This window comes from Mesitornis unicolor, unplaced genomic scaffold, assembly GCF_000695765.1.
Source record: "Mesitornis unicolor isolate BGI_N332 unplaced genomic scaffold, ASM69576v1 scaffold32077, whole genome shotgun sequence".
Taxonomy (NCBI): domain Eukaryota; kingdom Metazoa; phylum Chordata; class Aves; order Mesitornithiformes; family Mesitornithidae; genus Mesitornis; species Mesitornis unicolor.
In genome coordinates, this window is record NW_010198933.1 from 1 (window position 1) to 14,031 (window position 14,031).

Genomic DNA, 14,031 nt, shown 5'->3' on the forward strand with positions numbered 1-14,031 from the left:
GGGTCCTCACAGCTGTCCAGGGGCTCCTTCCTCGGAAGCTCCCTGGCCTTGTAGGGTCCTCACAGCCACCCCGGACCCCTCCAGCCTGCTGGGAAAGCCGAGCGGTGTACGCTGGCCGTACCGCTTGCCTTCTCCTCCCGACTTCCAGAGCTAGGATGCACTGTGATGGGTGATGGTGTGAGGTCAGCTGGGCATAGGTGTTTCCCCGGAGCCTCCTCTGCTAGGTGATGTTTTTCAGTGAGGTAGGACGGTGTTCCGGTGTGTAACTCCTACAAAATATACCACTCTGCAAAGCTGTGCAGGCAGCTGAGGTCAGGCTGCTGAGGTACCTGTGTGCCCCCATTCACTTGTCATACCAACTGTAAGTGAGAGCTGAGGTGTGTGAGTAGGAGAAAAGAGCTTCATCACCTTTGTGGATCCAGCCTTCGGAAACAAACCTGTTCGTGCTCCTCTTTTGCCAGCACGTGCGCTTGCATTTTTGAGCGTGGTAGTTGCGGCACCCAGGGTTGGCTGTGCCATCGCTCTCCCAGCCAAGCATTGTTGCAAACGATGATGTTAGCCAAGAACACTGTGTGAGAGTGTAAGGCTGCAAGGCCCTTTGGCCAGTTCTGACAAATGCTATTGTTGAAATAGCTGCAAGAATATTTTTATGGTTCCTAATAAGCTGCTGCGAATTGTTACAAACGCAAAAGCTAATGTGTCTTCAGTTAATAAAAACCTTGAAATGCTATGTGTTTCTTTCCAGGAACTTCCGCTGTGACTGTGGAAACAGCAAGTTCAAAAATCTGCAGTGCAAGTTATTCCCAGTAAGTTCAGATGTAGGTCTCATAGATACGGAATCAAAATAACAGTCTTGGAGGTTTGGTGCCTTGCCTCAGCCAGCGTTGACTCATGCAATGCCTCCACTTTTTTGAGCAAGTTAAACAAGGTGGGAGTATTACAGCAGGAGATAAAACTGTTGAGGGACCAAAGGGAAATGTGCCGAGAGAGAATGTTTGATTCCTGTCATCCATGCATGCAGCAGTTCTGCATCCACAGTCAGTGTAATGCCAGAAATGTGTGAGGCCTGCAGTAATACGTTTCATTAGCTTTAAGCTGGCTTCAGGAGAACTTTTTGGGGTGCAGTTTTGCAGTTGCATTGGGGAAATTTAAGGTTGTGCTGGTGTCAAAGGAACAACCCCGTCCCCTTTCTGGTGGCATTAGTGCTCTAACGTTTTTGACAGATTGTCACCAGAGCCTACTGATAGGATACTTTTTTAGTGTATAAAGCCCCATGTGCATTAAAGTGCATACAGTGGGCATTTTTGACTCATTGGGTAGTTGGTAATCTGGGAATCAGCAACAGGAAGCTGCTTGGCTTGCCTGCAGTGCTGCTCCCAGGGTAACAGCACTCCGAGTGTAGACAGCACAAGTGGTTTTGTGTATGCTCATTTTGTTCTGGCAGAGTTGGGATGGATCCAGAGCTGGTCAGCCTAGGGCTGCAGTCTGACACGTGTGACCATTTTAATGTTACTGTTTCTCATTTGAGTCAGTGACATGGATCACGTGGTTGTTCCTTCTCCCTCAGTTCAGTGCCAAATCAGTTGTACAGGTTAAGTGACCTTCAGTAGCCATCTGTTAATCTGTTAATTAATTCTGTTAATGGCAAAAGACATTTTGTAGTAACATCATAAATTGTCACTGCTGTTTCTGCAGGAGCTGATGGTGGCCTTAAGCTGCATCTGTGTGCAGTTCTGAAGCCCTCTGGCTGCAGCTGTATTAGCTGTTGGATTTTTTTAAAATGGGATTACCTGTAATTGAATTTCATTCAGCATGTTTTGTAATTTGGATAATCCTCTGCTGTAGAGTGAGGCTTATATGACATGAATTTAGTGGAAGCTCGGTGGTAAGATTAAACAAAGTTGGATTTGAATTGCAGTATGGATGTTTAAAAAAAACTGGAGGGGAAGGTGCGCTATAAATCCACAGATGTTGCTACGATGACAGCAGGCAGGCATGGCTGGTGATCAAAACTCTTGTATCATTTTAGATCGGCAGTATCTTAACAAACAACAGTTGCCATTTGTTACCGAAGTAGAAAGACTGTCTTTCCTCTTTCCTTTAGTACTTCAGTCTTCTTTCCTCTTGTGCCCCTCTGCGGATCACTGTATGATGTAGGTGTCTGGATAAAATCTTTCTTTTTGGATCTTCAAGCTGATGTGTGTAATGATTGCTTTTATGCGTTAAACTGGAAGAGGAATTGGCTTTTTCTAGGTTATTCATATTTTCTGTCTTTTGTTTTCCACTGCATTGTCTATTGAGACATTTTTTCCTTTCCCCCTAGGAAAAAAGCAAGGTGAATTCAGGAAATAAGTATAATGACAATTTCTATGGATTATACTGTACTTGTAAAAGACCTTATCCTGATCCTGAAGATGAGGTAAGAAATACAAAAGCAAGCAGTAATCATATATAGATGGTATTTGTGCAAAATATTATACAAAGGGTGGTTGCTGAGCTGCTTTACGGGGAAGATCCCACTTTAAGAAATCTTATGTTTCATATTGCTTTTGTTGTCATGTGCTGTATAGTGATCTTTTTAAAACGGTAGAATATGTTTAAGCTGTAATGGTGAGGAAGACAAACCATCATTTGGACAAAACATTGCTGCAGTCGTGTTTGTTTTCCTCTCTCTGAAGTTACTGGGTTCCCTCAGGGGTGGGTTTCTCATCATCTTGAGAAGTGAGGTGACCACAGAATAAACACTTTGCATGTGTTCGGAGAGGCCAGAACCTGCTTCCTCGTGTCTGCAGCAGTGCTCTGGGGTGGGAAGAGTCTGTCCTGTAACAGGGGCTTTAGCTTTCCTTTCTGGGAGTTAGAACACTTTTTCTGTCTCTCTAATAGTAAAATGTACCTCTTGATTTGCACGTGCACATGTTTGCAGCCATGGAAGTTTGGTGTCTTAAAGAACAGGGAAGGCTCAAGTCTTTCAAATACGAAGAAGTACTTTATAAACTCACCTCTCTGAAGTTCAGAGATAACTAAGCATTTCTAAAGAAATAATAATTGTTTTGAAACAGAAACAGTTTTCACTGTATTGTGGACAGTTAAGTTAGGATTCTGGTATTCCTAAGTAAACCCTATGACATAATGAATATCAAGATCTTTCTTTAGCTAAGCTGCCTGTTCACACATTCCTGTTTATTGGAAGATTCCACTTGTATATTAACTTTTATCAGCTCTTTTGTGTGAGAATGTCTTGCTTTACTGGGAAAAGTAAAGTTTCGTAATAATAAATAGAAATTTCCACAGTCTTAGTAATGCAACAAATTACAGATGCTGTTGAACTTCAGGGAAGCAAACTGACTAATGAAGCGCTAACTACTTATTAATGGCAGCTTCCTGCGGGTGGGTGAAGAGGGCAATGCAATTCACTTGAGCAGGCTTTGCAGATTGAGGCTTGTGAAAGATTCTGGAGGTCGCTGTTAATGCTAATAGCATGACCATTCATCTAGATTCCCGATGAGATGATCCAGTGCATAGTTTGTGAAGACTGGTTCCATGGAAGGGTAAGAAACTACATGTACCAGAATTGCTATTTGCATAGAAGGTTGGTGAGGTCTGTATGGTTTGTCTTAGTTGGGAAGGTTTGCTGCAGTGCTCAAAAGAAGATTACCTGAGTCTGAAGGTATTTCTTTTCATCCTGTGCAAAGGAACATTGAAAGTTTAATCTTGCATTGCTGACCACTCCAGTCCAAAAAACCAAGGAAGAGTTCTACCGTTTTGAAGGTTACTGCTGCAGAATAAAACAGTGACTTTGTAACCGTCTCTTTAATTGGAAAATTCTAGGCAGTAGCATCGGTGAGAAGATTCTTCCTGACGCACATCTTTATCAACTGCCTGAGCAGTTCTTCATTCAGAAGAATGCTTTTTAAACTCTAATTATTTTAAGTAGCAAGGAACAAACTGCACTGTTGGTTCCTGATTATGAACTTTGGGGAAGCATTTTTAAAGCAGCTCAGCACTTCAGTGAGTGCCCTACTTAACGTGTAAGCATTTAGGATTCAGCCTCTTGTGCCTTGAAGGGTACGAGTGAAATTCCATGTTTGAAGTTGCAGGATCAAAGAATTAAAAAAAAGATGATTGACTTCAATTATGGATTCTGTAGATAAACTATAGGATTCTTTAGTATAAACGTATGTATTAAGAATGAAATGCTGCGTACTGTGAACTTTGGAAGAATACTTTTCAAAAGAAAGCCGATAAGCGCTTTTAATTGCCTAAATAGTTCTCACCAGTTTATGGAGAGCTTTGGGACCTAATTCCTCTCGAGTTCAGTATGAAGACTTATAATTCCTTCCTTCCATGTAAGAGATTATAAGTTATTTTGTAGCTTAAATGTGCAGTGTGCAGTAGGTATCTTTACCTGTCCTATGTTTAGGTCTGTTTAGGAAAATAATGTTTAAAAATAAGCTAAAGATAGAGCTGAGATTTCTGGGTATGTAGAAGGCATAAAAGGCTGTAGACAGAGAATTATTTTGGTTTTTCCCTGGAATTCTTATCAGGTCTTTCCAGTCTTTGAGTTACACCAATAATCACTGTAGAAAGTTAGCAAGAGTGTATGCTTGTGCTGAAAATATGATGGCAGCTGATGTGTTACTTCCTCTAAAATTAGAATTGAGTCTTGTTTATTTGCAGCAAAAGTTTCACTGCTGCATGCTTGTTTCTTTTTGGTAGCATCTTGGTGCAGTCCCCCCTGAAAGTGGAGACTTCCATGAAATGGTGTGCCAAGCCTGCATGAAACACTGCCATTTCCTGTGGGCCTATGCATCACAATTAGCAGGTAAAAAAATGAAGATATCTGAGCCAACATTTCATTAGCATGTATTTCTCATACTTGGTTGATTAATGCCATAATACTGTTTTAAGTGGTTGGAGAAATGATGTTCATTATATTGAACAACCACCTTCAGCAGTGGAACATGCAGGGCTGCAGAAACTGCTCTGCTAAAAAAACCCAACAATTGCAGTTCCTGAATCTTAATTCTGTGGTGTTCACTCTGCTATTTATTTTATCAAAGATTTGCTAGCGTGCAGATGGGTGAAGATTTAGTGTTTGTCTCAGGGAACTTAATTTCTAAACTAGATTAAAGAACTGAAGATCCATCCTAAGGGAAGCAGCAAGGCAACAGCTGAGTCTAAGAGGCTCTGAGCAGCAGAAAATGAATGATAGAGTGATCCGAAATGAATGCGTAAAACCTTAACTTGAGCAGTGCTGGGGCTGTGCTCAGGACATGCGGTTCACTGCGGTCACACCAGGCTTCTGCTATGTGGTCTCTGTGGGATCCGAAGGGTAGATGGCCTGACTTCTGTGGAAATAGCTGGTTTCACATTAGTTCTCCTAAATGTTGCTTATATCAGCTGATGATTTCTCTCTTATGTGACAATTTCAATGGTAATTTTAAGGATTCCAAGCTGGCCTACCCTGAGGTTTTCTTCTTTTTAATGTAAATACGTACAGAGTGGGGTTTTCTGTTTGGTTTTGGTTCTCCTCCTAACTAGCTGTGTCACAGGGCACACATTTGAATTGACATCCAAAGAAAACCTTGTTTTAAATAAGGATGTGGTTAGTGTAGTTAATCTGTCATGGAGTTTTTGGGGTGTGCATCTGGAGAAATGAAGGACTCTGACACAAAGTCAGCCAAAAGTACGCAACAGCTGCTCAACCTGCCATAGCTGTCGCCCGCCCCTGCCATAGCTGTCAAGGGGTGTCAGGAAGGACAAGCATGTTTGTACAGAACTCTCTGAAATGGCGATACCCTTTTTCCTCTCCTAGGGCTTAGATTTTGGGAAACAGAGTATTTTAGGAGTTTAGAGAGGTGAAGAACACTATGGTGAAAAGAGGAAGTGGTTTCTTTCTATAGCTAAGGCGCTGTGTCTTCGGACAACTGTAGTGTATATCCCTGACGCTGTGGTATACAAGGTGATCTGGGTGCTCTTTGACACTGCACCATAAAGCAGAGAGCGTCTGTGGTAGGCTGTATGTTGTCTGTGTTTTCACTTATGTGGGTATGTATGTGGCTTCCAGTTCCTGCTTTGACCAAAGTGAACTCCCTTGAAGATGAAGGGATTGTTCTGAAGGTTGAGGAAAGTGAAGAGCAGAAAAAAGAAATAAAAAAGGAAAGTGGAGCAGAACACCAAGAAACAAAGGAGGAAAAGCCAGTGGAGCCGTTTAACGAACCATCCACGAGCTCTGGGTCTTCTTGTCCAGAGGTAAAACGAACCTTCCTTTCTGTCCTGTATGTCTTCATGCTGACGACAGGTGAAGTAGAGCCCACCTCTCTCTCAGGTTCAGTGAAGAGGTAGATGCTTTCTGTCTGTGTCCTTGTTCCTCTTCAGTCACTGGCACTTGACAAGTGAGGTCTCTGTGGAGCACAATGCTGGCTGTGGAAAGCTCCAGTAGAAATGGGTGACAGGGGTGTAAGGTTGGTTTGCAGGTAGGTTAGATCGGTCTCTTCTCAGCCTTTACACCAAGGTAACTCCTGAGTTTGTTCTGTCACAGCGGTATTGTAGCCACATGTGCATGGTAGTCCAGCTCTTGATTTCTTAAACATCTATGGCTATCACGGTAAATTTCGACAGAAATTTCCAGTGGAAGCTGCTCAAACCACATCAGAATCCTCGTGTGGATGAAATGGTAGTATAGGTTGGTTATAAAAATAAGTGTGTCTGAGACAAAAGAAAATCTTGCATAAGAAAAATGCTGTGCTGGAAAGAACAGAGCGTATGTGAAGTGATGTTGCAGAGCACTGAAAGCTCTCGTTTTAATTCAGGTTATTACTAAGAGCGAGGAGCCAGTCTGCAAGCTGAAAGAACTCCAAAGCAAGCCATTTTTAAAAAAAGACACTGCTACCTTTTGGCCATCGAACTGGAGAAGCAAACTCTGCACCTGTGCAGACTGTTTGGTACGTACTGACGGGGGGGAGGCAGGGAGGAGCTCCCAGACAATCTTTAAAGCCAAGCTTGTAGATAAAATCTGTGTAAACGTTCTTACTCTGCATATAAACATTTAAAAATCCTTCCACCGCACATACAGAAACACACTGAATCCTTTGGAATTAATGCTGCGTGAAGGAGCTTCTGAACGTTTGTATTTTCTTTGCTGCTTAAATCCAGTATTGCTTTGGAAGTCACCACAGGGAGATGTCTGAAATGCTCGGTACAAAATTGACAGTATCGCTTTTATCATTATTTGTGATACCGAACACAAAAAGGATTGGGGCAGAGCATCTCCATCTGAGAAGTTTTGTAACATACAAGTAAATTTTACTTTATTCTCCAGAAAATGTATGCAGATCTTGAAGTCCAGTTCCTGACAGATGAATGTGATACTGTCTTGGCTTACGAAAACAAAGGTACCAGTGACCAAGAAACAGAGCGGAGAGACCCTTTAATGGACACCCTCAACAGCATGAACAGAGTGCAGCAAGTAGAGCTCATCTGTGGTAAATACAGCTGCTTAACACTTTACCTGAACGTTTCCCATAAGAGATCGGTGTCAGGTCTTGCAGTGTTGTGTCAAACTGTTTCTGAAGTACTGTGGAGAAGGCTGTATGACGGATTGCACACCTCAGGCTGTTATTACAGCTTGAACTTAAAGCGAGGAGCAAGATGATGTGGGGATTTTTCCTGTAGTTAACATCTTAAATATTGTATTGATGGCAATTGCTTATAGTGTGACTGTTTAAACACTAATTTACATTTCTGCTGTCTGACTTATTTATCTTCCCTTGTTGTGTTGTTTGGCCATCTCCTGTTGTCTGTGGCAGTGCCAGCGGGTGTGAAGCTGGGGTGCAGGGTGCGCCGTGGCAGCTTGGCCACAAGGTCTGTTGCCAAGGCAGTGTTGAGGTGTCTACAGCTGGAGCCACTTTTCCCTCTTCTGAGCGAGCGAGGGGCTTGTGCTCTGGTGAGGACACTTGACCAGTCCTCAGTTACAGATCAGGACTTCCCCCCACTGCCCACACCTGGGGGTCTTTTAATTGATTGTCCTAATTCACTCACTGAACTTCTGTACCTTTCTCTGAAGATCACCTGAGACTGCATAGGCTGCCATGATAAATTATTTGGCTTCTCATGTTTATCTGAATTTGCCTGCTTTCTATTATTCATAATCCAGTTCAAACCTAGGTTTACTTCAGACAAATCTAACAAGTGACAAGAGGAAGTAGACCAAGCTGTCTTAAGCCTGCGTTAAACTAAAGCTGTGTATCTTCTAAGGTTTTTTTTTGTTTTCTTTCCCTTGCCTTTGCTTCTCCATCCAGAATACAACGATTTAAAGACAGAGCTGACTGACTATCTCAGGAGATTTGCAGATGAGGGAACGGTAAGTTGCAACTCACAGAATTTTTGTCAGAAAATGTGTTTTTGAGCACTGTTGTGGGGTGAGTGTTGAACACTATGACGCTATGTTACAATGTCTTGTTCCTGTCTCTTGGAGTTGCTGGTACTGCAGTAGAAATTAGAAATCCTTGATTTGATTGGAATTTAAAAGTTGTATTTCCTTAATGACATTGCTGAGAGATAATGGGGACCTCACAGAAATCTGTCTATAAAGCATTGAGAGCGGTTTGGAAACTTAAATGAAACTTCTCTTGCTCTGGAAAAACATTCAGGAAAAAAAAAAAGCTCTTAACCTTGATGCTTCTTCTTAGACTGACTTGAAAGCCTTAGAAGTGTAAGGACTGACTAAATATTGGCAAGCAGTCCTGTTAGTTGTTTTCTGGAGAAATTTCCATGCTATTATTAAAGCATGCATAATGTTGCTAAATTGCCATTCTTAGTTACATTGTAATGAGTCTGAAGTGAGCTAGTGAAAGTCTTGCTTTGTGTTACTTTTTCTGATGATAAAAGCAAGTGGTCAAACCCGTTTAAAATACCATCAGGAGCTTTGCTCCATGTGCTTGTTCAGCCTTTGAAGAGCTCATTTCTCTGTATTCTCTTGTCATAGAATTTGGGCATTAATCAGCACCTTTGGGTATACCAGGAGAGGGGTTCTGGTAGCTGTACCAGAGAGGCAGGATACTTGCTTTTATATGCTTTGGATATTGCATGTGGGATGCATGCACAAAAAAAAAGAGGATCATTTAGTTGAATTTTTGTACCCCAACTTGGGTTTCATACCGCTTCCCCTAGGTGGTTAAAAGAGAAGACATTCAGCACTTCTTTGAAGAATTTCAGTCCCGGAAAAGACGACGGACTAACAGGATGCAGTACTACTGTAGTTAGACTGAGAGGGCTGGCTCTGAGAGGACGACTGGAAAAACAGCATTCATTGACAAACAAGAGGCATCTTCAGTTTTTGGCTTCTCATCCAAATCCAGCTGCCCAAGAAACATCTTCATTTTGTCCCATTTCTCTTATCTGTAGCGCCTAGAGCGTGTTCTTAGCAGGTCCATTGCATTTATAGGGATTTCAGCACTCATCGACTTTGCATTCCCATGAACGCTGGCCTTGTCTCGGGGTTAAAGAACAGCGTGCGGCTGGTTGTTCCCTGCAGCCTGTCACCTGTGGTACTGTTAGAACAGGGTACAGCTACAGGCACTGCGACCCAACGGGCTGCCCATCCTCCCCTCTGCACAGTGCAGGTGGAGAGAGAGCAGCACCCCTGCAGTGCTCCCTGAGGGGCTGAGGGGGTGTTCCCGAGGCAGGTGACAAAGGAGAAATCACAGCTTAGGCTGATGCAATGGAGTGCTCCGTCTGCTTCTACCAATTCAAAACCTTTGTTTCTAATGTTGTACAGTGATGTTTCACACACACAGACTTGTCACATCAGGTTTATCTGCTCACTAGAACACAAACACTGTCTAGGAGGTACTAAATTACAAATTAAGCATTAGGGGATGTTCTAGGACTTCTAATGCGTTTTGATTTTTATAAAAGACAGCCTACTGCGAATTACGCTACTTATAAATGTTTCTGAAAACACTGCAGCATCCTGGCATTTTGCTACAGTTTAAACTGTCATCTTTTTCTAATCACTGTGATAATAATGGAGCAGGAGATGTTTCACAGACTTAAGAATCTACACTTCGCTACAAGTAAATTCTGACTTTTCATAGGGTTGGAGCCTGATGTAGTTTTTAGTTTTCTTTACCCACAAACTTTAAGGAAGTTCTAATTTTTAACTCCTGCTTGCTGTAGCTGGAGGATTTCTTTACCATGGGATCCTGTTCTGCTTCCATGTTAATGACTTCTGAGAAGAAAACCAGGCCTTTCTCTCTCATCCTCCCTACTAACTGTTTCTGACCACTTTATTTACAAGAGCTAGTTCTAGGGTAGAGGCTCAAGCCATGGGTTTGTTTCACACAAAATGAGTAGTTGCTTTTAAATTTAACTCTGGGTATTGTATGTGCTTTTTTTTTTTGTAGCAACCATTAGAGGAGTTGTAACTGCATATCTCACTAAAATACCTAAAAATTAAAGAACCATTCAGGCTGTGTTGTCTTGTTTTTCTGAAGTGCTGCTGCAGTGGTTTGTTTCTAACCTCTAAAATAGATCTTCCTGAATGAAGGTGCCGATATAATTAACACTTCAGACCATACCCTCTTCTCTCCCCACTTTACTTCAGGACATAACCCACGCTCTTTTGCTGTCGTACAAAGTGAGAGCAGCCAAGCTTTTCTGCTGCTGGACCGTGGCACTGCCGCACTTGAGCCACCTCTTTGAAGTGGTGAAGTTCCTGTGAAAGAGGTGATGAATATTCAGCTGGTGCAGGGTAACTGGGACATGGGGGCTTTGTCCTCTGTTCTGAGAGCAGAAACACTCCCAGCTCCTGGGCAAAGTCCCTCAGCCCTGACTAAGTAATCCCAGTGCCTGCAGCAGCAAACGGTCTCCCTTAATTAAGCTGCAGCCAGAAGAACTCATTCAACTATTTCACCAAAGTGCCTTTCCTTTTTAATAATCTGCTCTGAACAGTGCCACCAATTTTGAACTCTTTGTACCAGTTTGTACTGTACCTTTGATGTTCAGAGCAATTTTGTGCACTTTTTTCCTGGAGGGAATCACAGACCCTGCCACGTGTAAGAGCCTTTCCTGTTAAAGGGCACCTTAAGGTTTGTACTGAACTGCTCCTTTCCCCCCACCATCGCAGATTTGGAGTCCCCAGGGCAGGGTGGGCTCAGCGTGGCAGCCCTGGGTAACACCAAAATGGAAGAAGTAGCGCAAGCACCTTCTATACAAGCCATTTATTTGAAATGCCAACTATAGGTAGGGTAGAGTCAGTGTTACATGCTTCTCAGCAACAGTAGAAAAATAGAACCAGTGAAAACCTTTTTACAACTGTAATGGTACTCAAAAGAGAAATGTATTGTTTTACAATGCATCACACAAGACTAGAATTCAAGTTTGGAGGTACCTAAATAAAAATACTATTTTTTTTAAAAAACACTATGTACAATTGAAGCGTAAACAAGTTTTACAAAGTACTGGTTATGCAGGTTGTAGAAAAAACACTTGCATAGGACATGAAGTCAGTTTAAGAAAGTTTTCTGAGCCTTTAGCATTGAAGGCACTTGACTTGATACCAGTAACAACACAAGGACAGGAAACAGAACTGTAACGCTGCCCAAGGCAGGGCGACCTTGGCAGTACAGAGAATTACAGAAACCCCAAATAGTGACAGTTTTCTCTCTCAGCTGTTCCCTGCCTTGGGCAGAGCTCAGCACCACCTCTACCATAGAAGCAAATAATTATTAGAACAGTGCCTCAAACAGCACAAGTATTCTTTTTAAACAAAAAACCCCAAACCAAAAGGAAAACACTCCACAAACCAACCCCAAAACCCCTACCAAACCCAAACCAAAGGAACACATAAGACAAACATTTGGGGCGTTCCAGGATCAAAGCCCAGGGATTACAAGTACAGGTGGCCACAGCCTTCACTTCCAGAAACGAAACTCCTCAAGGACAAGGAAAACACACCAAGAAACTGCCAGTCACCACAGCAGTTATTGACACACACCAACAGCAACGCCGTGGAACAACAAAACATTGCAAAGGAAGAATCTTTCAGGAATTAAGTTATTTGTCCATATATTAAGGAAAAAGAGGAAGGGGTCAGGAAAAAGGGAAATAAGAATTTTTGCATGTTGCTCACTAAAGGAAAGTCTGAGCTCTCTTTACCAGAACAGGAGCACAAGTCTTCCTCATCCAAGAAAACATCACGTTCACACCTCCACCCTCAAGCAAAACCCAGTGATCCGTTCTCTCCAGCAAACGGACAGGAAGAGGAGACGTCACTCCCAGCCTAACCAAAGTGCTTAATGTAAACACGGAGCTTCTCCACCAAAGTGTCTGCAGCCAGAGCAGCAGCAGCAGGGAGCACGGGTGTGTGTCCTGCAAGCAAAGTGTGGTATGAACACTAACCTCGAATAATGCTTCCATGGAGAACCAAGAGGGTCTCTCTCCCCTCCCTCCACACGTCCAACCAGGCAGGAAATCCTACGCCAGAGGACAGAAATACAGTTCCCGTAATCTGACAACTCCTCCTCTTCCGCTCCGGATCGGCTGCCATCAGCCACTGTCTTCTCCCCAGCTCAAAACCCAGTGAAAACACAGATTGTCTACATGGCCCGATTGTCTCTGTGGCCTCAGAAGGACTCGTCTCTTATTTTGTACCTACTTCTAAACACTTTATTCTCTTTTTAATACTGCTCAGCTTCTGAGACTTCAGAAGCAATTCTGTACTCCAAAATGCAGACATGACCCCCCAGAGGCATTTCTCTCCAGCTTATACGAAAGCCAAAGCATTTCATGATTTCCCTCAAGCCATGACCTCAAAACTTCTGTCTTCATCAGCCACTTCCCCACAGATTTCAAGCTTAAAACTTACATCTGCAGATTTAGCCCCATCTCTGTCCAGGCACACAGTGCCACTTCACACCATGGTAACTAGAATAGTTTTTTCAAAGTACATCTATTGATTTTAGGTAAAAAATCAGTTATTCAGAACAGAAAGTCTTCTCAGTACAGCTACAACTTCTCAGTGATTAAGCTACCGACGTGGATATGACGTGAGCGCAGGGAGTTTTGGGGTTTTGTGTGATGGATGTTAATGCTTCGAGGGCTTGGGAGCACAAGGCCCAAGTGTCTGGTTTGGGCTATGCCGTCGGACAGCGCCAAGCTCAAATCTTCAGAGGAAGCCAACGAACCTCAGTCCCTCACCTGCAGCAGCACCATCCCCCAACTCTCACCTCCTTGCACTTAACCATGTTCTACACTGCAGGCCCGTGGAAATGCCCCACACTGGGGATGAGGCCAGGACCGCCCAGGTCTTGACTGGGCAAAAAAAAGAGATTAAAAAGGCTGACAGAGGAATATGACAAAACAAAAGGCAAAAACCCCTCTCACCTACAAGACACAGCACCTGCCCAGTGTAGCTGTTCTCCTCCCATCCCACAGCATCCTTCCACAGCTGCACCTCACACAGAGCATCTGCAAAGCTTCCATGGAAGCTGGGGGCCTACAGATGTGTACGCAGGAGACACTGGGGTTCACTGGTTCAAACACCCAAATCTTCATTTATCTAAAACTGTTTGGTATTTTGGAAAGGCAGGATTCAATTCAATGTATTTCAGTGACACTGTGGTGTTGCTACCAGGCCTTGCATACTGTAATTAAACAGCTTAGGTAAGGATCTGCCGACCACCAACACTAGAAGTAAAGTTGCAGCAAGACTTATGTTTCAATAATATTAAGCATTTTGAACTGCAGGACACAACTCAACCTAACCCTAAAGTAGTCCTTAGGTCACACTTGGGATTAATGTTTTCTACCACAGAAATTCTTCCTTATAGAAACTGCATTTAAAACCACCCCAAAGAGGCCTTTACCAGCAATCACTACACTGCAGCGGCATCAGATCCCATCCTCACTGCAAGGAGTCTGCAGTACAAACTGCATTCAGGATGCACTTAGTAATGACAAGCACTGCAGCGGGTGCAGTGCTTAACCCCAGCCCAGTGGCAGGGAGCCAGCCCAGATCACCACCATTCG

The 14,031-nt window shown here is 43.1% G+C and overlaps 1 protein-coding gene across 1 annotated transcript; it reads left to right on the plus strand.

The window, feature by feature from the left end:
• Positions 1-745: 745 nt before the first annotated feature.
• On the plus strand, positions 746-9,450 carry UBR7 (ubiquitin protein ligase E3 component n-recognin 7 (putative); the record flags this gene model as incomplete). The annotated part of the gene is made up of 9 exons (XM_010189310.1): positions 746-806; positions 2,324-2,419; positions 3,495-3,548; positions 4,717-4,822; positions 6,068-6,252; positions 6,813-6,944; positions 7,322-7,484; positions 8,301-8,362; positions 9,172-9,450. Coding segments are annotated over 9 exons (952 nt in total), but the record flags the coding sequence as incomplete, so codon positions are not given.
• Positions 9,451-14,031: the final 4,581 nt, after the last annotated feature.